Source organism: Mobula hypostoma, chromosome 13 (assembly GCF_963921235.1).
Source record: "Mobula hypostoma chromosome 13, sMobHyp1.1, whole genome shotgun sequence".
NCBI classification, from domain to species: domain Eukaryota; kingdom Metazoa; phylum Chordata; class Chondrichthyes; order Myliobatiformes; family Myliobatidae; genus Mobula; species Mobula hypostoma.
This window is the reverse complement of record NC_086109.1, coordinates 64,530,079-64,551,862: the sequence shown is the minus strand read 5'-3', so window position 1 is coordinate 64,551,862 and position 21,784 is coordinate 64,530,079. Positions and strand designations below refer to the sequence as shown.

At 42.9% G+C, this 21,784-nt stretch overlaps 2 protein-coding genes across 3 annotated transcripts in view; one reads left to right on the top strand and one right to left on the bottom strand.

Annotated features, from left to right (window-relative positions):
• Positions 1–8,394, bottom strand: part of saxo2 (stabilizer of axonemal microtubules 2) — a 50,734-nt gene extending 42,340 nt beyond the window's left edge. Inside the window, exon 1 of the mRNA XM_063065854.1 lies at positions 8,128–8,394. Within this exon, the coding sequence (XP_062921924.1) occupies positions 8,128–8,165 (38 nt within the window). The 5' untranslated portion in view covers positions 8,166–8,394. The remainder of the gene's footprint in view (positions 1–8,127) is intronic.
• efl1 (elongation factor like GTPase 1) overlaps positions 8,391–21,784 on the top strand; it is a 319,698-nt gene continuing 306,304 nt past the window's right edge. The window contains exons 1-2 of one of the 2 annotated variants that reach the window (XM_063065850.1): positions 8,391–8,424; positions 20,816–20,919. In XM_063065850.1, coding sequence (XP_062921920.1) covers positions 20,829–20,919 — 91 coding nt within the window. In that variant the 5' untranslated portion in view covers positions 8,391–8,424; positions 20,816–20,828. Of the gene's footprint in view, positions 8,425–8,472; positions 8,792–20,815; positions 20,920–21,784 lie in introns of those variants that run through there. The other variant, XM_063065852.1, reaches the window with a different exon arrangement.

The window sequence follows — 21,784 nt, the reverse complement described above, 5'->3', positions numbered from 1 at the left end:
GGTTTTCCCCAGGGCATTGGTTTCATCATAGGTGCTAAAGGCACGCAGATTACTGTATAAATTGACTATTATGTAGGGATGTTAGTGACAACATGGGTTAATAAAATTGTTTTGGGTATTTGATGGTTACTATTGATTCAGTGGGCTGATGGGCTTGTTTCCATGCTGTAGAAGTAAAAAATGTAATGTTTATGGGCTTTTGCACCAATGAAAAGACAGATTAAACGAGGTCGTTTACATATCAAGGACCGAAGGCTCCTAGGGAACGATTAATTTTGAGACTGCCAGAGGTATCATGACTTCAAATTAACACATACTGATGGGTCCTGATGAAGGGTCTCAGCTGAAACACTAACTGCCTTTTCCTATCCATGGGTGCTACCTGACCTACTGAGTTCCACTAGCACTTTGTATGTGTTACTCTGGATTTCCAGCATCTACAGAATCTCTTGTGTTTATCATACTGTCAAAATTACTTTAAAAGTAGAATAGTTATCTCCTAGTTTTTTGTTTATAGATCTTAGAAAGGAACCATAAAAAATATTCATTCACCAATAGATTCTGAATGATTTCAGGATGTACCAAAGGAAACTTATTTGGTTCTTGTTACAAGTAATTATTGTTTGCCTTAAGGACACACCTACACTTGTCAGCAGTAGAACAAAAGATTTTGTGTTACTCAATTCTTCTGCTACTTTTACAAACAATACAATGCCTGGTACCAAAGGAGTTTTAAATGAGTTCTTTGTCAACAAAATAAGAAATAAATTTTTGGAAACGCAAACACGAGGAAATCTGAAAAGCTGGAATTTCAAGCAACACACATAAAAGTTGCTGGTGAACGCGGCAGGCCAGGCAGCATCTACAGGAAGAGGTACAGTCGACGTTTCCGGCCGAGACCCTTCGTCAGGAATAACTGAAGGAAGAGCTAGTAAGAGATTTGAAAGTGGGAGGGGGAGGGGGAGACCCAGAATGATTGGAGAAGACAGGAGGGGGAGGGATGGAGCCAAGAGCTGGACAGTTGATTGGCAAAAGGGATATGCGAGGATCATGGGACAGGAGGCCTAGGGAGAAAGAAAGGGGGGAGGGGTGAAGCCCAGAGGATGGGCAAGGAGTATAGTGAGAGGGACAGAGGGAGAAATAGGAGAGAGAGAAAAAGAATATATATATGCATACACACATACATATAATAATAATAATAAATATTATGGGGTACGAGGGGGAGGAGGGGCATTAACAGAAGTTAGAGGAGTGAATGTTCATGCCATCAGGTTATACTGCATCCAGTGCTCCCAATGCGCCCTTCTATCTATGGCAAACTGAACACCTACGCTCTGTCCGCCAGAGAAAGCAGGATCTCCCAGTGGCCACACATTTTAATTCCACGTCCCACTCCCATTCCCATTTTGGTATGTCTATCCACAGCCTCCTCTACTGTCAAGATGAAGCCACATTCAGGTTGGAGGAACAACACCTTATATTCTGTCTGGGTAGCCTCCAACCTGATGGCATGAACATTGACTTCTCTAACTTCTGATAATGCCCCTCTTCCCCCTCGTACCCCATTCGTTATTTATTTATATTATATATATATTCTTTTTCTCTCTCTCCTTTTTCTCCCTCTGTCCCTCTCACTGTACTCTTTGCCCATCCTCTGGGCTTCACCCCCTCCCTCTTTCTTTCCCCCTAGGCCTCCTGTCCCATGATCCTCTCATATCCCTTGTGTCAATCACCTGTCCAGTTCTTTGCTCCATCCCTCCCCCTCCTGTCTTCTCCTATCATTTTGGATCTCCCCCTCTCCCTCCCACTTTCAAATCTCTTACTAGCTCTTCTTTCAGTTCGTCTTGACGAAGGGTCTTGGCCCGAAATGTCGACTGTATCTCTTCCTAGAGATGCTGCCTGGCCTGCTGCGTTCACCAGCAACTTTTATGTGTGTTGCAATAAACTTTTGGATGCTGTACCTTTTATCAAGAAGGCAAAAATACTTCCTGTTCAAATTTAAAACAAAATTCTACGTGGTGATATCAGCCAGCATATACAAGGTAATGCAAAGAAAGGTTTTGATGGATTAATAAGTTACACATCTAAAATATTTTCAGTTTTCTAGTTTACAATTATGCATTTTTCCTAATTTTGTTAGGCTACAACCAAATTGTTCCATTGTTATGATCATAACAGTCGCTATGTTTTGATTTCAGAAATGTCAACAATGTATCCACATGGCACACACTCACATTAATGCAAGTATTATTTTATATTTCCTTGTACATCAAATTAAAGCAAAACAACTTTATTTTCAAGTCAAATATTTATCATCAAAATTATTCTAATACAACAATTTCAATTTCAGAAAAAAAATTTAGATCCAAATTCTGAAATGTGTTTTTGGGCTAGTGTCTCAAATAAGGTACAAACGAGTACTTTCAAAAGAATTGTAATGAAGCAGGACAAAACCTTGGTGGGTAAAAGAAATGGTATAATTACATCCATCACCAAGAAAGGACAAAAATGGAGAGCTATGTGGGAAGGAAGGGTTAAAATGATCTTAGGGTAGGTTAAGGGTCAACAGAACCTCATGGGACAAAGAGTCTGTAATGTTTCTATGTTCCATGTTCTAAAAGTCTTGGAAGCACTCACATACAGACTCATCTACCTTAAGTTTTGGGTTTATAAACTACATTCAGTAAGTTTTTCATTACCTGTAAGTGCAATAATAGATTATTAAGAGAGACAGAGGAGTGTAAAGTGAGCGTAGAAGCAAAAAGTACAAAGGGGAAAAGTAAAAGTGGCAGGCCGACAAATCCAGGGCAAGCATTAAAAAGGGCTAAGAGAGTTGTAAAAGAGCGCCTGAAGGCTTTATGTGTCAATGCAAGGAGCATTCGTAATAAGGTGGATGAATTGAAAGTGCAGATTGTTATTAATGATTATGATATAGTTGGGATCACAGAGACATGGCTCCAGGGTGACCAGGGATGGGAGCTCAACGTTCAGGGATATTCAATATTCAGGAGGGATAGACACGAAGGAAGGGGAGGTGGGGTGGCGTTGCTGGTTAAAAAAGAGATTAACGCAATAGAAAGGAAGGACATAAGCCGGGAAGATGTGGAATCGATATGGGTAGAGCTGGGTAACACTAAGGGGCAGAAGACGCTGCTGGGAGTTGTGTACAGGCCACCTAACAGTAGTAGTGAGGTCGGAGATGGTATTAAACAGGAAATTAGAAATGTGTGCAATAAAGGAACAGCAGTTATAATGGGTGACTTCAATCTACATGTAGACTGGGTGAACCAAATTGGTAAAGGTGCTGAGGAAGAGGATTTCTTGGAATGTATGCGGGATGGTTTTTTGAACCAACATGTCGAGGAACCGACTAGAGAGCAGGCTATTCTGGACTGGGTTTTGAGCAATGAGGAAGGGTTAATTAGCGATCTTGTCGTGAGAGGCCCCTTGGGTAAGAGTGACCATAATATGGTGGAATTCTTCATTAACATGGAGAGTGACGTAGTTAATTCAGAAACAAAGGTTCTGAACTTAAAGAGGGGTAACTTTGAAGGTATGAGACATGAATTAGCTAAGATAGACTGGCAAATGACACTTCAAGGATTGACGGTGGATATGCAATGGCAGGCATTTAAAGGTTGCATGGATGAACTACAACAATTGTTCATCCCAGTTTGGCAAAAGAATAAATCAAGGAAGGTAGTGCACCCGTGGCTGACAAGAGAAATTAGGGATAGTATCAATTCCAAAGAAGTAGCATACAAATTAGCCAGAGAAAGTGGCTCACCTGAGGACTGGGAGAAATTCAGAGTTCAGCAGAGGAGGACAAAGGGCTTAATTAGGAAGGGGAAAAAAGATTATGAGAGAAAACTGGCAGAGAACATAAAAACGGACTGTAAAAGCTTTTATAGATATGTAAAAAGGAAAAGACTGATAAAGACAAATGTAGGTCCCCTGCAAACAGAAACAGGTGAATTGATTATGGGGAGCAAGGACATGGCAGACCAATTGAATAATTACTTTGGTTCTGTCTTCACTAAGGAGGACATAAATAATCTTCCAGAAATAGTAAGGGACAGAGGGTCCAGTGAGATGGAGGAACTGAGCGAAATACATGTTAGTAGGGAAGTGGTGTTAGGTAAATTGAAGGGATTGAAGGCAGATAAATCCCCAGGGCCAGATGGTCTGCATCCCAGAGTGCTTAAGGAAGTGGCCCAAGAAATAGTGGATGCATTAGTGATAATTTTTCAAAACTCGTTAGATTCTGGACTAGTTCCTGAGGATTGGAGGGTGGCTAATGTAACCCCACTTTTTAAAAAAGGAGGGAGAGAGAAACCGGGGAATTATAGGCCGGTTAGCCTAACGTCGGTGGTGGGGAAACTGCTGGAGTCAGTTATCAAGGATGTGATAACAGCACATTTGGAAAGCGGTGAAATGATCGGACAAAGTCAGCATGGATTTGTGAAAGGAAAATCATGTCTGACGAATCTCATAGAATTTTTTGAGGATGTAACTAGTAGAGTGGATAGGGGAGAACCAGTGGATGTGGTATATTTGGATTTTCAAAAGGCTTTTGACAAGGTCCCACACAGGAGATTAGTGTGCAAACTTAAAGCACATGGTATTGGGGGTAAGGTATTGGTGTGGGTGGAGAATTGGTTAGCAGACAGGAAGCAAAGAGTGGGAATAAACGGGACCTTTTCAGAATGGCAGGCGGTGACTAGTGGGGTACCGCAAGGCTCAGTGCTGGGACCCCAGTTGTTTACAATATATATTAATGACTTGGATGAGGGAATTAAATGCAGCATCTCCAAGTTTGCGGATGACACGAAGCTGGGTGGCAGTGTTAGCAGTGAGGAGGATGCTAAGAGGATGCAGGGTGACTTGGATAGGTTGGGTGAGTGGGCAAACTCATGGCAGATGCAATTTAATGTGGATAAATGTGAAGTTATCCACTTTGGTGGCAAAAATAGGAAAACAGATTATTATCTGAATGGTGGCCGATTAGGAAAAGGGGAGGTGCAACGAGACCTGGGTGTCATTATACACCAGTCATTGAAAGTGGGCATGCAGGTACAGCAGGCGGTGAAAAAGGCGAACGGTATGCTGGCATTTATAGCGAGAGGATTCGAGTACAGGAGCAGGGAGGTACTACTGCAGTTGTACAAGGCCTTGGTGAGACCACACCTGGAGTATTGTGTGCAGTTTTGGTCCCCTAATCTGAGGAAAGACATCCTTGCCATAGAGGGAGTACAAAGAAGGTTCACCAGATTGATTCCTGGGATGGCAGGTCTTTCATATGAAGAAAGACTGGATGAACTGGGCTTGTACTCATTGGAATTTAGAAGATTGAGGGGGGATCTGATTGAAACGTATAAGATCCTAAAGGGATTGGACAGGCTAGATGCGGGAAGATTGTTCCCGATGTTGGGGAGGTCTAGAACGAGGGGTCACAGTTTGAGGATAGAGGGGAAGCCTTTTAGGACCGAGGTTAGGAAAAACTTCTTCACACAGAGAGTGGTGAATCTGTGGAATTCTCTGCCACAGCAAACTGTTGAGGCCAGTTCATTAGCTATGTTTAAAAGGAAGTTAGATATGGCCCTTGTGGCTACAGGGGTCACGGGGTATGGAGGGAAGGCTGGGTTCTGAGTTGGATGATCAGCCATGATCATAATAAATGGCGGTGCAGGCTCGAAGGGCCGAATGGCCTACTCCTGCACCTATTTTCTATGTTTCTATGTTTCTATATTTGAAGTGCAGTCACTGTTGTAAAGGTAGAAAGAGCAAATGTAGTTTTAGACACCCTACACACTAACACAATATGATTAGACAATTTGTTTCACTGATGTTAGTTAAGGAATGGCCAAGTTTGAGACATCTCTGTTCTTTCTTTAGCACTTTACTGTATATGATAGAACAGCACATCACAGGTATAAGCCCACTGTGTTGGTGCCAGCTATGAGGCCAGACCAACTAAGCCCATCTGCCTGCACATGGTTTGTATCCCTCTATTCCCTGCCCGTTCATGTGTCTGTCTAAATTCTTAACTGTTGCTATTGAATCTTCTACTACCATCTCTACCAGCACCTATCACTTCTTGTGTAAAAAAAACTTGCATTACTGTACACATCTTCAGGCATTCCCCATCCCACCTTAAACACATGTCCTCTTGCATTTGACATTTCCAGCCTGGAAAAACATTTGACTACATATCCTGTTCATGTTGATCATATGTACTTCAATCAGATTACCCCTTAGCCTCAGGTGATCCAGTAAAACCAGTCCACGTTTTTCCAAATCCAACTATCAGCCAATACTTTCCTAAGGATCCTGCCATACGCTGAACACTTTTCCTCTTTCAGTTGACCACCCAAAATGTAACATCTCACACTTGTCCATATTACATTCCATTTGTCATTTCTCCACCCATATCTCCAACTGTATCCTAGACATCAGAAAATCTGCTGACGCTGGAAATCCAAAGCAACACATACTAGATGCTGGAGGAACTCAGCAGTTCAGGCAACATCTATGGAAAAAGAGTAAAGAGACCACGTTTCAGGCTGGGACCCATCATCAGGACTCATATCCTGCTAACAACACACACAAAATGCTGGAGGAACTTAGCAGGCCAGGCATCATGTATGGAAAAGAGAACAGTCGACTTTTTGGGCGGAGACCCTTCAGCAAGACTGGAGAAAAAAAGATGAGGGGTAGAATTAAAAAGTGGTTGGAGGGGAGGAAGATACAGAAGGTGATAAGTGAAACCTCAAGAAGAGGGATGAAGTAAAGAGTTGGGAAGTTGATTGGTGGAAGTGATACAGGGCTGGAGAAGGGCGAGTCTGATAGGAGAGGATAGAAAGCCATGAAAGAAAGATAAGGGGGAGGAGCACCAGAGGGAGGCGATGGGCAGACAACAAGGAGATAAGGTGAGAATGGGAAAATGGGAAGGGGAATGTTGTGTCTATGGGGGGTCATTACTGTAAATTCGAGCAATCGATGTTCATGCCATCAGATTGGAGGCTACACAGACAAAATATAAGGTACGTATGGCCTCATCGAAACAGTGGAGGCGGCCATGAATAGACTATTGGAATGGGAATGGGAAATGGAATTAAAATGGGTTGTTACTGGGCGATCCCGCTTTTTCTGGCAGACCGTAGGTGCTCGGCGAAGTGGTCTCCCAACCTACGTCGGGTCTCACAGATACAATATACAGGAGGTCAAAGCCGGAGCACCGGACACAGTATATAACCCCAACAGATCTATAGGTGGTGTCGCCTCACCCGGAAGGACTGTTTGGGGCCCTGACTGGTAGTGAGGGAGGAGGTGTAGGGGCAGGTCTGGCACTTGTTCTGCTTGCAAGGATAAGTGTCAGGAGGGAGATCAGTGGGGAGGAAGGAATGGACAAGGGAGTCGCGTAGGGAGCGATGCCCACGGAAAGCAGAAAGTGTGGGCGGGGTGGGGGGGGAGGGAAAGATCCCATTGCAGCTGGCGGAAGTTGCGGAGAATTATACGCTGGACGCAGAGGCTGGTGGGGTGGTAAATCCTTTGACAACCTTCCCCACTATCCACAACGTCACCAATTTTCGTGATTGTGCAAACTTACTAATCATTCCATTTACATTTTCATCCAGATCATTAGTATATCACGAGTAATCGAGGTCGTAGATTTGATCCTAGTAGAACACCACAGGTCACAAATTTCTAGTCTCAAAAGAAGTTCTGTACCGCTACTCTATCTTCTATGACACAGCCATATTTTATATCCACCTTACTAATTCACAGTGGATCCCAATTGTCTTAATTTTCTGGACCAGAATACCTGGAGGGACCTTGGCAGGTGCTTTAATATAGATAGATAGATAGATAGACAGACATATTTCATTGATCCAGAGGGAAATTAGGTCACCCTTTGATTCTTTTCAAAAATCAAAGACCTGGAGGAGGTCTAACACCTCTTTGGAAACAAACATTTCTGACAAACCAGCACGACCTGAGTAGTGCACGGTTTAGATTTGTTAGGTAGTTCTCTGGTAGTCAGTTTGAGCGACAACTTCTATGCCCTAGAGTTGACACTGTCACTCATGTTCAACATGAAGTCAAGTCCTTTCCAGCTTAACTTACCCACAATTACAAATGTCGCAGATACATTTTCGGGTCATCTTATCGGCGCGCGTTTGCTTCTATATCTGTGTGCAAAGTTTGTCAGCAGGTTAGACTCTTTGACCGGCCAGCGACAGCGGTGAGCCTGCCGGAGGGAAAGGCAGCTGGAGTCTCCACAGCTTTATTGTGTCGGGAGCGTCTCCTGGCGAGCAATGGTCGCTAGGAAACCGCCGCGTCCCGACAACGGCGCAACGTAGGCATCTACGTCAGAGGTCAGAGTTCGTCGGCCTTGGCGGGGTTGGAGCCTTCGAGGTGGAGGTGGGTACTTTCGTATTTACCTGTGGCCGGTAGTGCCCGCGCTACTTTAGTCAGCATTTGGGATGTTGCTGCTTTAAACCTTCCCTGCGGTCCGGGCTCGGTCCCGAGAACGCTTCCATCGGGCACGACCCTCGTGGTCTGGAGCCTGGCTTACAGGCTGAGGACCTGGACCGCTCTTCGAGTCCTGTCACCACATTCTCCACGCTGGAGTCCGGGGTTCGAGGGATGCGAGGGGTTCGGTGCTGTGAAGCCGGATGGCAGGCCGTCCTGATGTCTGAAGTATTTGTTCGTGTGGCGACCGGCAGTAGCTTGAGTCTGGCAGGTTTTGCTCCAACATTGGTTGAGAGTGCCTGTCCCAGCTTTGGCGGTATGGCTAGATTATAGTTTAGGTTGCATCTAAATTCTGACCTTTCAAGGGATCTTCCAGAGACTAAGAGACTTGCGCCAACTTTATAGCGAACTATTTCAGGAAAATGTGGTTGTTTTTTTCGTTCCCTTGGCCATGTTACTACTTTGCTGTTTGTGGATTTGAAATAAAATTGGCTGTCTCTTTTCCTAAACTATAGCAGTGACTACACTTAATAACTACCACTGCAAAATGTTTTAAAATATCCTGAAGAAGTTAGTGGCTGAGGTTTCAGAGCTGATGTATATATAAAAACTTGTAGTTAGTTCAAATATTTTAATGTTATATGTCAGTTATTTGGATGGCTTTGTGACCCAAGTTTGCAGACAATACAAACATAGATGAAGGGGCATGTAGACAAAAAAATCTGCAGATGCTGGAAATCCAAAGCAACACGCACACAAAATGCTGGAGGAACTGAGCAGTCCAGGCAGCATCCATGGAAAAGAGTAAACAGTTGACGTTTTGGACTGAAACCCTTCATCAGGACTGGAAAAGAAGGATGAGAAATCAGATCAAGAAGATGGGGGAGGAGGGGAGGAAGAAGTACAAGGTGGTAGGTGATAGGTGAAACTGGGAGAGGGGTGAAGTAAGGGGCTGAGAAGCTGATAAGTGAAAGAGATAAAGGGCTGGAGAAGGGGGAACCTGCTAGGACAGGGTAGAAGACCATGGAAAGAAGAGCACTAGAGTGAGGTGATGAGCAGGTAAGGAGATGAGGTGAGAGAGGGAAGTGAGAATGGTGAAGGTAAGCAATTACTAGAAGTTTGAGAAATTGATGTTCATGCCATCAGGTTGGAGGCTACCCAGACAGAATGTAAGATGTTGCTCCTGCAACCTGAGTGTGGCCTCATCACAATAGTAGAGGAGGCCATGGACTGACATGTCAGAATGGGAAGGTGAATTGAAGTGGGTGGCCACGGGGAGATTCTGCTTTTTCTGGCGGACGGACTGTAGGTGCTCGGCCAAGCGGTTTCCCAGTCTACATCGGGTCTCACTGATTATACAGAAGGCCACACCGGGAGCACCAGATACAGGAGGCACCAGACACAGTACATGACCCCAACAGACTCGCAGATGAAGTGTCGTCTCACCTGGAAGGACAGTTTGGGAGCCTGAATGGTAGTGAGGGTGGAGGTGCAGGGGCAGGTATGGCACTTGTTCCGTTTGGAAGGGGGAAGTACCAGGAGTGAGATCAGTGGCGGATGAATGAACAAGGGAGTCATGTAGGACGTGATCCCTGCAGAAAGTGGAGGGAGCAAAAGATGTGCTTGGTGGTGGGATCCCATTGGAGATGGTGGAAGTTATGGAGAATTATGTGCTGTCCGTTTCTGCATCCAGCGCACAATTCTTCGTAACTTCCACCATCTCCAGTTTGACTTGATGGGCTGAATGGCCTAATTCTACTCTTATATCTTAAGGGTTTGGAATTGAATTTAGATCTGATCTTGGTTAAACCTGTTCTAGGAGATTTTCTTTTCCTCTGCGAAATTTTGTGTATAATTTTGGTGCGGTAAGCCAATGTGCTTGCAGTGTCCGAGGGATAGTATAGTTGATCTCCTTCATTTTCACCTTTAAGGCATAAACATTCCTTGATTTCCTATTGATTTTACAGTTCAGATGTTTTGACATCTCTGAAATTATGTTAATCCATCTGATTATTCTTCATACAGGATTAAATCTGTTAATATAGAGCTGTCTACAGTTGAGCAGAAAAAAGATGTTGGACCTAGTGGGTATGAAAGGTTGTTAAGCATGTTTTGTACCCCTTGCATTTGAGTAACCTGTAAAGTATCAATTTGTTGAATAGCCATGGACATCCTTACTGAATGCTACTGAGTAGCTCAAAGAAAGGAAGATATTTTATTTGAAATTGGAGGAACTGCATACAGAGTTGAATTCTATCTGGGAACATGGCAGGAACGCATGTGTACGCTAGATACATCCCTGACATGTAGAGTGCCATTTCTGTACTTTTGGGAAACCGGAACCTAACCAGCATGGACCATAAGGTACAGGAGCATGAGACCGTTTCATTCATCAGGTCTGCTCTGCCATTCAATCATGGCTGATTATTTTTTCAACCCCATTCTCCTGCCTTGTCCTTGTAATCCTTGCCCCTTTTATCAATCGAGAGCTTATAAATCTTTGCCTTAGATACACCCAGTGTATTCCACAGTTATCACCTTCCAGCTGGAGACATTCCTGCTCAGTTTAAAAAGCACATCCTGTTATTCTAAGGCTGTGTCCTCAGATCCTTGATTCTCCTGCTAATGACCTTTCAGTTGAAGAAGGTTTCAATGAAGCTCTCCCTCATCTTTTTGAACTTCCAAGTACAAGCCCAGAGACAACACTCCTCATATAGTCATAGTCATACTTTATTGATCCCGGGGGAAATTGGTTTTCATTACAGTTGCACCATAAATAATTAAATAGTAATAAAACCATAAATAGTTAAATAGTAATATGTAAATGATGCCAGGAAATAAGTCCAGGAGCAGCCTATTGGCTCAGGTTGTCTGACCCTCCAAGGGAGGAGTTGTAAAGTTTGATGGCCACAGGCAGGAATGACTTCCTATGACTCTCCGTGTTGCATCTCGGTAGAATGAGTCTCTGGCTGAATGTACCCCTGTGCCCAACCAGTACATTATGTAGTGGATGGGAGACATTGTCCAAGATGGCATGCAACTTGGACAGCATCCTCTTTTCAGACACCACCGTCAGAGAGTCCAGTTCCATCCCCACAACGTCACTGGCCTTACGAATGAGTTTGTTGATTCTGTTGGTGTCTCCAACCATCAGCCTGCTGCCCCAGCACACAACAGCAAACATGATCGCACTGGCCACCACAGACTCATAGAACATCCTCAGCATCGTCCGGCAGATGTTAAAGGACCTCAGTCTCCTCAGGAAATAGAGACAGCTCTGACCCTTCTTGTAGACAGCCTCAGTGTTCTTTGACCAGTCCAGTTTATTGTCAATTCGTATCCCCAGGTATTTCTAATCCTCCTCCATGTCCACACTGACCCCCTGGATGAAAACAGGGGTCACCGGTACCTTCGCTCTCCTCAGGTCTACCACCAGCTCCTTAGTCTTTTTCACATTAAGCTGCAGATAATTCTGCTCACACCATGTGACAAAGTTTCCTACCGTAGCCCTGTACTCAGCCTCATCTCCCTTGTTGATGCATCCAACTATGGCAGATTCATCAGAAAACTTCTGAAGATGACAAGACTCTGTGCATTAGTTGAAGTCCGAGGTGTAAATGGTGAAGAGAAAGGGAGACAAGACAGTCCCCTGTGGAGCCCCAGTGCTGCTGATCACTCTGTCGGACACGCAGTGTTGCAATCACACGTACTGTGGTCTGCCAGTCAGGTAATCAAGAATCCATGATACCAGGAAAGCATCCACCTGCATCGCTGTCAGCTTCTCCCCCAGCAGAGCAGGGCGGATGGTTTTGAACGCACTGGAGAAGTCAAAAAACATGACCCTCACAGTGCTCGCTGGCTTGTCCAGGTGGGCGTAGACATGGTTCAGCAGGTAAACGATGGCATCCTCAACTCCTAGTTGGGGCTGATAGGTGAACTGGAGGGGATGTAAGTGTGGCCTGACCATAGGCCGGAGCAGCTCCAGAACAAGTCTGTCCAGGGTCTTCATGATGTGGGAGGTCAATGCCACTGGTCTGTAGTCATTGAGGCCGCTGGGGCGCGGCGTCTTCAGCACAGGGACGAGGCAGGACGTCTTCCACAGCACAGGAACCCTCCGGAGCCTCAGGCTCAGATTGAAGACATGGCGAAGTACTCCATATTTCAATCCTTTTATTCCTGGGATCATTCTTGAACCTTCTATGGATCTTGTAAAGGGCCAGCACATCTTTCTTGAAATACAGGGCCCAAAATTACTCACAACATTCCAATGTTTTCGAAACATTCAGCAGTACATCCTTGCTTTTAGGTTGTAGTCTTCTTGAAATGCATACTAACATTGCATTGCCTTTATTACTGACTCAACCTGAAAATGAACCTTAAGAGGCAGCATCGGCAGCACCTCAACAGATGTGTGACCGCAACAGATACACAGCCATGTGCACATGTGCTGATGGAGATGTTGTTGCCAATCACAACTGTTTGGGGTCTGCAAGTGAGCAAGTAGAGGATCCAATTGCACAAGGAGGTATTGAGGCCAATGTCTTGAAGCTTATTGATTAGTTTCGAGGGGATGATCGTATTGAATGCTGAGCTGTAGTCAACAAAGAACATTCTGACGTCTGCATTTTTGCTATCCAGATGTTCCAGGATTGAGTGAAGTGGCTTCTGCTGTGGAGCTGTTGCTCTGGTAGGCATTTTGGAGTAGATCCAAGTTACTTCTCAGGCAGGAGTTGATATGTTTCATCACCAGCCTCTCAAAGCTCTTCATCAAAGTGGATGTAAGTGCTACTGGACATTAGTCATTGAGGCAAATTACCACGTTCTTTTTAGGCACAATGTAATTGAAGCCTATTTGAAGTACCTCAAACTGCCAAAGCAAGAATCATAAAGTCATAGTAAAGCGCAGCAAAGAAACTGTCCCTTCAGCCCATCTATTCAATGCTGAACCATTTAAACTGCCTATTCCCATTAACCTGCACTGGGAAATAGCCCTTCATACCCTTACCATCCATTTACCTGTCCAAACTTCTCTTAAACATTGAAATCGATCTCACATGCATCATTTATTCTATCAGCTCATTCCACACTCTCACAAACCTCTGAGAGAAGCAGTTTCTCCTCACAATCCGCTTAAACATTTTTTCTTTCATCCTTAACCCATGACCTCTAGTCCCACCCAACCTTAGTGGAAAAAAAAGCCTGCTTGCATTAACTCTGTCTATACCCCTCATAATTTTGTATACCTCTTTCATAACTCCTCTCAATGTTTTATGCTCCAAATAAAGTCCTAACCTGCTCAATCTTTCCTTATAACTCAGGCCCAGCAACATCCTTGTAAATGTTTCTCTATACTCTTTCAACCTTATTTACATCTTTCCTGAAGGTAGGTGAACAAAACTGCACACAATACTCTAAATTAGGCCTCACCAACGTCTTGTACAACTTCAACATAACATCCCATCTCCTCTACTCAGTCAACATACATCAAAGTTGCTGGTGAACGCAGCAGGCCAAGCAGCATCTATAGGAAGAGGCGCAGTCGACGTTTCAGGCCGAGACCCTAGTCCTGACGAAGGGTCTCGGCCTGAAATGTCGACTGCGCCTCTTCCTATAGATGCTGCTTGGCCTGCTGCGTTCACCAGCAACTTTGATGTATGTTGCTTGAATTCCCAGCATCTGCAGAATTCCTGTTGTTTGCGTTTAAATCCTCTACTCAGTCCTTTGATTTATGAAGGCCAAAGTGCTAAAAGCTCTCTTTACGATCCTATCCACCTGTGATGTCATGTTCAATGAACTATGGACCTGTATTCCCAGATCCACTTGTTCCACTTCACTGCTCAGTGCCCTACTGGTCATTGTGCAAGACCTAGCTCATTTATCTACATTAAATTCCATTTGCGGTTTTTCAGCCCATTTTCCCTGCTGGTCCAAATCCTGCTGCAAGCTTTGATAGTCTTCCTCACCTTCCACTGTACCCCCAGTCTTGGTGTCATCCACACATTTGCTGATCCAGTTAATCACATTATCATGCAGAAAGTTGATACAGATGACAAACCATAACGGATTTAATACCAATCCCTGCTGCACTCCATTAGTCACAGGTCTGCAGTCAGAGGGGCAACCATGCACTCCCACTCTTTGCTTTTCTCCCACAAAGCCAATGTCTAATCCAATTTACTATCTCATCTTGAATGCCGAGCGATTGAACCTTCTTGACCAACCTTCCTGTGGGACCTTGTCAAATGCCTTGCTAAGGTCCACATAGACAACATGCACTGCCTTGCCTTCATCAACTTTCCTGGTATCTACCTCCAAAAACTCTATAAGATTGGTTAGACATGATCTATCAGGCACAAAGCCATGCTGACTATCCTAAATCTGTCTTTCCCACCACTGCTGTCAGACTCACGGCCTACACTTTCCTGGTTTAATTTTAGAGCCTTAAACAGTGGAACAACATTGGCCATCCTCCAATCCTCTGATTCCTCAGTTGTCATTAAGGATTTAAATATCTCTGCTAGGGCCTTGGCAATTTCCACATTTGTCTCCCGCAGGATCTGAGGGAACACCTTGAGAAGATCTGGGAGTTTATCCACCTTAATTTGCCCCAAGACAGCAAACACCTGTTTCTCTGTAATCTGTACAGGGCCCATGAAGTTGGTGCCGTGTTGGCTCACTTCTATCGAGTCTGTGTCTGTCTCCTGAATAAATACAGATGCAAAAAAATGGATTTAAGATCTCCCCTCATCTCTTTTGGCACCACACATGGATTACCATTCTGATCTTCCAGAGGACCAATAGTGCCCCTTGCAATTCTTTTGCTCTTAACGTATTTGTAAAATCGCTCAGGATTCTCCTTCACCTTCTCTGCTAGGGCAACCTTATGCCTTCTTTTCGCCCTCCTAATTTCTTTCTTAAGTATTCTCTTGCATTTCTTATACTCAATAAACACCTCATTTGTTGCTACCTGCCTATATCTGCTATGCATCTTCTTTTTCTTAACCAGGGCCTCAATATTTCTTGAAAACTAAGCTTCCCTACACCTTTTATTCTGAAAGGCACATACAAGCTTTGTACTCTCAATATTTCACTTTTAATGGCCTCCCTCTTACCAGGTACTCCTTTGCCAGAAAATAGCCTGTCCTAATCCACACTTGCCAGATCCTTTCTGAATCCATCAAAATTGGTATTTCTCCGATTTGGAATCTCAACCTGCGGACCAGACCTATCTTATTGCATATTTGTTTGAAACTAATGGCTTTGTGATCAGTAGATGCAAAGTGTTTCCTACACAAGCTTCTGACACCTGCTCTGTCTCATTCCCTAATAGCATATCAGGTATTGTGCACTCTCTTGTTCGGACTTCTATGGACTGAAACTTTCCTGAACACATTTGACAAACTATCCCATCTAGTGCTTTTATAGTTAGGGAGTTGCAGTTAATGTATCGAAAGTTAGTTTCAACTACTGTAGCAACCTTATGTTTCTTGCAACGTTCTGCAATCTCTCTACAAATTTGTTCCTCTAAATCCTTTGGACTGTTGGGTGTCTGTAATATACTCCTATTAATGTGGTCATATCTTTCTTATTACTCATTTCCATCTATAATACCTCACTAGACGAGTTCTGCAATCTGTCCTGACTGAGCACTGTCTTCTTAGCTCGCTGTGACATTCAGAACCTGGAGCAACCAGCTTGAACTTCCACAGACCCTGATAATCCTGTGATTTCAATCTTTGAGGTTGATGTGCGAGCAGCCGTCAGGAAGGTGAGCCCGTGAAAAGCATTCAGCTCAGGCAGAGTATCTGACAGTCATGACCAAGTACTAAAGACTCTGCTGATCAACTGGCTGGAGATCTTTAACCGCGTAACAACAGAGCGGGAGGAACCAAAGGAGCGGGTGGTGATATTTGTCAGGGAAACTGTCAGGTGTCGTGGATTATCCAGGGTAAAAATGAATGCAGCAAAATACACAGGAATGGCTTAAAAACAACAAAACTAATATCCTGGAGTGGCCAAGTCAGAGTCCAGATCTCAACCCAATTGTGAATTTGTGGCTGGACTTGAAAAGGGCTCTTCATTCATGATCCCCATGCCATCTGAGAGAGCTTGAGCAGTTCTGTAAAGAAGAATGGGGAAAAATTGCAGTGTCCAGATGTACAAAGCTGACAGAGACCTATCCACGCAGACTCAAGCCTGTAATTGCTGCCAAAGGTGCATCTACTAAATACTGACTTGAAGGGGGTGAATACTTACGCAATCAATTATTTTCCGTTTTATGTTTGTAATCAATTTAGATCACTTCGTAGAGATCTGTTTTTACTTTGACATGAAAGGGTCTTTTTCTGTTGATCAGTGTCAAAAAAGCCAAATTAAATCCACTGTGATTCAATGTTATAAAACAGTAAAACATGAAAATTTCTGGGTGGGGGGGTGAGTACATTTTGTAGGCACTGTAAGAACAAGGATATAATGCTGAAACTTTATAAGACATTGGTCAACCTGCATTTAGAATATAGTGAGCAGTTGTGGGCCTCTTATCTGAGAAAAAGTGTGCGGTCATTGGAGAGGGTCTAGAGGAGGTTTATGAGAATAATCCCAGGAATGAAAGGGTCAGTGTATGAGGAGCATTTGTTGGTTTTGGGCCTGGACTCATTGGAGTTTAGAAGAATGAGGAGGGATCTCATTGAAAGGCCTAGATTGAGTGGACATGCAAAGGATGTTTACTGTAGTGGGGAAACCTAGGACCAGAGGGCACAGCCTCAGAGTACAACAGAGATGAGGAATTTCATCAGCTACAGTGTAGTGATTCTGTGGAATTCATTGCCATGACAACTGTGGAGGCCAAGTCATTGATTAGTAAGGGTGTTTAAGGTTACAGGGAAAAGGTAGGAGAATGAGGTTTAGAGGGATAATAAATAGCCATGATGGAATGGCACAGTTAGATGATAAGGGCTGAATGGTCTTATTCAGCTCCTATGTCTTATGGTCTTATTTGTTTACCTATTCATCGTCATCAGGTGCCATGCCCAGTTTGAGCTTTGACTGCCATGGCCCACACACTCCTGTTTCGGGTCAAGTGGATCAATTCATTGGTATTCATTTCTAGTTCTCTGGCTGCTGTTTCCATCATCATTTGTCTTTGTCTTCCTCTTGCTTTCTTCTCTTCAATCTTTCCCATAATTACCATGCATTCTAATTCCCCTTTCCTAATCACATGTCCAATGAAGTTACGTTGCCTTTTCATGATCTCATATTATTTCTCTTTTTGTGTTTGCTCTGTTCATGACATCCTCATTAGATATTCGTTTCATCCATGATATTCTTTGCATCCTCCTCAGAAACCACATCTCTGCTGCTTCAATTCGATTCCTCATGTTACTAGATATTGTCCAACATTCTGAGCCATATAACATAACTGGATGAACGTAACATTTCAGTACACTGAGGCGGGTTGTCATGCCTAGTTTAGTGTTGGTCAGTATGCTCTTCATTCTCGTAAAGGTGTCTTTTGCCATCCCTATTCTTCTTTTGAAGTCCATGTCGCACCTGCCATCTGATGTCACCCAGCTTCTTAAGTAGCAAAAGTTCTGTACTTGCTTTATACCTTTCCCGTTTATTCGCAGCCTGCGGATAGGATTCTCCTTCTTTTTGGATATCACCATACATTCTGTCTTTTTGCAATTGATAGATTGATCCATTTTTGCACTTTCTTCAACAGTTATATCACCTATTGTTTACCTATTACGCATTTGAAAAACTCAGTCAGTTCAGTCAATCAGCCCTTTTGTGTAAGACTTGTGCTTTAAATGTACGTGATGGAATTTCTAGCCTACAGTTCTTTTACTTTCAATTTTGAGTACTCAAAGGAGGGAGTTAGCGCTTTGGAAACCTGATCTTACCCTTTCAGAGAGATTTCCTTTGTCCTATCAATCTCTCTGCCACTCTCTCTGCAATTTAAATCTAATTTGTTTTTCTCACTTTTCGTGTTCTGAGTAAGGGTCTTTTATTTGAAATATTAACTGTTTCAAATCTGCCTGACAGGGTGATTATTTTCAGTGTTCTGTTTTTATTTTAGATTTCCAACATTAACTTTCTGATTTTCAGGATGGGAGATTGCTGGGTTATTGAGAAGGACAAAATGTAGTTGCATTTTGGAGTGTCTGAGAAAATAGCTATATTGACAGAGGGGGAAGTGTTATTCTGATTATAGTTGCTGCTGTACTGTTTAAGGATGGCAGATAATCTGTCAGCTAAATTCTAAAAGCTGCAATGAGAAGGTGAACAGTTAATTAACTTAATGTTGGTTAAGGTACAAATGACTTTTGTGTTACACAACTTTTTGTATTAATTCTCCTTTACTGAATTCATAGCTCACGAACTGAAAATCTGAGATATGGAGTGATATTTTCTCTTGCACAATTTATGTTGGGAGAGAGGGATAAATAAACCAAAAATGTGAAAGAAGCAGCAAATTTTGGCTTTTTTCAACTCCAATTTCCTGATCATAGGAAAAGGTGTAAAATTTGCAGTCTAGCATTTTTTTTATTACTAGTGTTCTTCAGAATGTGGTATTACCAAAATCCTCTGTGTAAAGTACTGATTTGCAGCCCATGAATAACAGCTGAAATGTTGCTGTGGTCCTCGATATTGAAAGGTTATGGAAAATGATGAATAGAGTCTCATTGAGTTCATTTGTAGCAGAAAAAAAATCAACACAGTTGCCAAATGCTGTCAAATATACGGTTTCTTTACATGGATTCCAAACAACGAGACACAGATAATATAACCCAAAATAAAGGAATCTGTTGAGAATTTGGTGTGTTTAGATATCGAATGATGAGCTAGCAGGAGCAAGAAACAGGCTAAAATCTAACTGAATGACTCAGTGGGTGCATATATAGAAGTGAATAACAGACTGGTAATCAGTCAAGGGTTTGCAATAATTACATATAGAATAAAAACGTTCAGGAGTTGCAGACTGGAACTAATTTCGGGAGTTTGGAGGTATACTTAATGAGTAACAGATAACTAAATGTGAGGTACAGACGGATCTCATTGAGAGATTCTGGGTGTTTATTGTTTTGAATAACAGATACCTCAGAGTAAGTTACATGCTGGATCTAATTGGGTTATGGATATAGGCAGGGAATAGCTGTCAGTCTAGACAGGGTCTCTAACCTTTTTTATGCCATGGATTGCTACCATTAATTGAGGGGTACGTGGACCCCAGGTTGAGAACACCTGATCTGAGGGAGTTTGAGGGAGGTTGAATCAAGGAGGATTTGTACAAAATTTAAAAGGTAGCTGGAGTGATCTATTTATCCTCAAGATGAATGAAAGGGTCAGCATGTTTAAGTGCAAGTTGTAAGCTGAAATAACCTCTTTTTTGTGAGTTACATTATTATTCTATCTTCCTTATATTTGATAAGCATTTAAAATTATTTCTCCATGCACAGTAAAAACTAGAAGGTGATAAACATTGCAGTTACTTTTTTTTAATCTTTAAATGCATCCACCACTTAAAAAGATTGCCTGGTTGGTTTCCAAAGCAAATTTCTGAAGTACCCCACCCCGTGAACCAGCAGCTATGGTACTTATGATTACTGCTGAGGGAGAAGCATCCTGTGGGAATGTATCTCCACTTATAACATGGGATTCAATGCAAAATAGGATGGCGAATTAAGGAATTTGTATGTTCTCCCCGTGACTGCATGGGTTTCCTTCTTGGTGGCCTGGTTTCCTCTCAGACCAAAGATGTACTCATTGGTAGGTTAAGTGATCATTGTAAATTGTCCCGTGATTAAATAGGGCGTTGCTGGCATGGTAAGGTGTTCACTCCTAACCCATTTTAAGGGGTAAAGTGTTTCTTCAGAAGGATGTTGGGATTAGGTGGACAATTATCTTAGCCTTGGACCTTCATGAAATGTTTTCACACTCTAAGGATTGTCGGTGATGCTGTGGGAGATACAATTACAACAGGAGCTTTCTGCAGGATGTGTCAGTTAATAAGAAAGTTTCTAAATTTTGGGAATAATATTCTGGTATGAGTTTTATCACTGTAACCAGGATGTCATGGTCTTGTGATAACTGTCGTCCGCTGTCTTTACTGAATTTGGTAACCATAGCAATTAGTTATTAACTTTTGGTTTTAATCAGCTTCAGATTATTCATCTTAAAATTTAAGCTTTATGCATTCTAACTTCAGTATCAAAAAATACCAAAGACAATTGCTTTTGTTGCATTTTTCTGATGTGGGGCATTCTGAGTGCAGATCAGGATCTTGAGTTCTATTAATATGATTAATATATGCTGTCATTCAATTTGTATGTCCTTACAGAACTGAAGTTAAAATGGGTCATACTAATTTGGCAAATATTGTCGACCTGCAAAAGAATACTGCCAACATCAGGAATATCTGTATCATAGCTCATGTGGACCATGGTAAGATTTCTTTCTTTATTAAAACATCTTATAGAAACATAGAAAAACCTGCAACACAATACAGGCCCTTCGGCCCGCAATACTGTGTCGAACATGTACTTACTTTAGAAATTACCTCGGGTTACCCATTGCCCTCTGTTTTTCTAAGCTCCACGTACTTATCCAGGAGTCTCTTAAAAGACCCTATTGTATCCGCCTCCACCACCATTGCCGGCAGCCCATTCTACGCACTCACCACTCTCTGCATAAAAAAATACTTTCTCGTGATATTTCCTCTGTACCTACTTCCAAACACCTTAAAACTCTGTCATCTCGTATTTGCCATTTCAGCCCTGGGAAAAAAGCCTTTGACTATCCACACTATCAATGCCTTTCATCATCTTGTACACCTCTGTCAGGTCATCTCTCATCCGCTGTTGCTCCAAGGAGAAAAGGCTGAGTTCACTCAACCTATTCTCGTAAGGCATGCTCCCCAATCCAGGCAACGTCCTTGTAAATCTTCTCTGCATCCTTTCTATAGTTTCCACATCCTTCCTGTAGTGAGGTGACTAGAACTGAGCACAGTACTCCAAGTGGGGTCTGACCAGGGTCCTATATAGCTGCAACATTACCTCTCTGCTCCTAAACTCAATCCCACGGTTGATGAAGGCCAATGCACTGTATGCCTTCTTAACCACAGAGTCAACCTGCATAGCAGCTTTGAGAGTCCTATGGACTCGGACCCCAAGATCCCTCTGATCCTCCATACTGCAAAGAGTCTTACCATTAATACTATATTCTGCCACCATATTTGACCTACCAAAATGAACCACCTCACATGTACTGGGTTGAACTCCATCTGCAACTTCTCAGCCCAGTTTTGCAT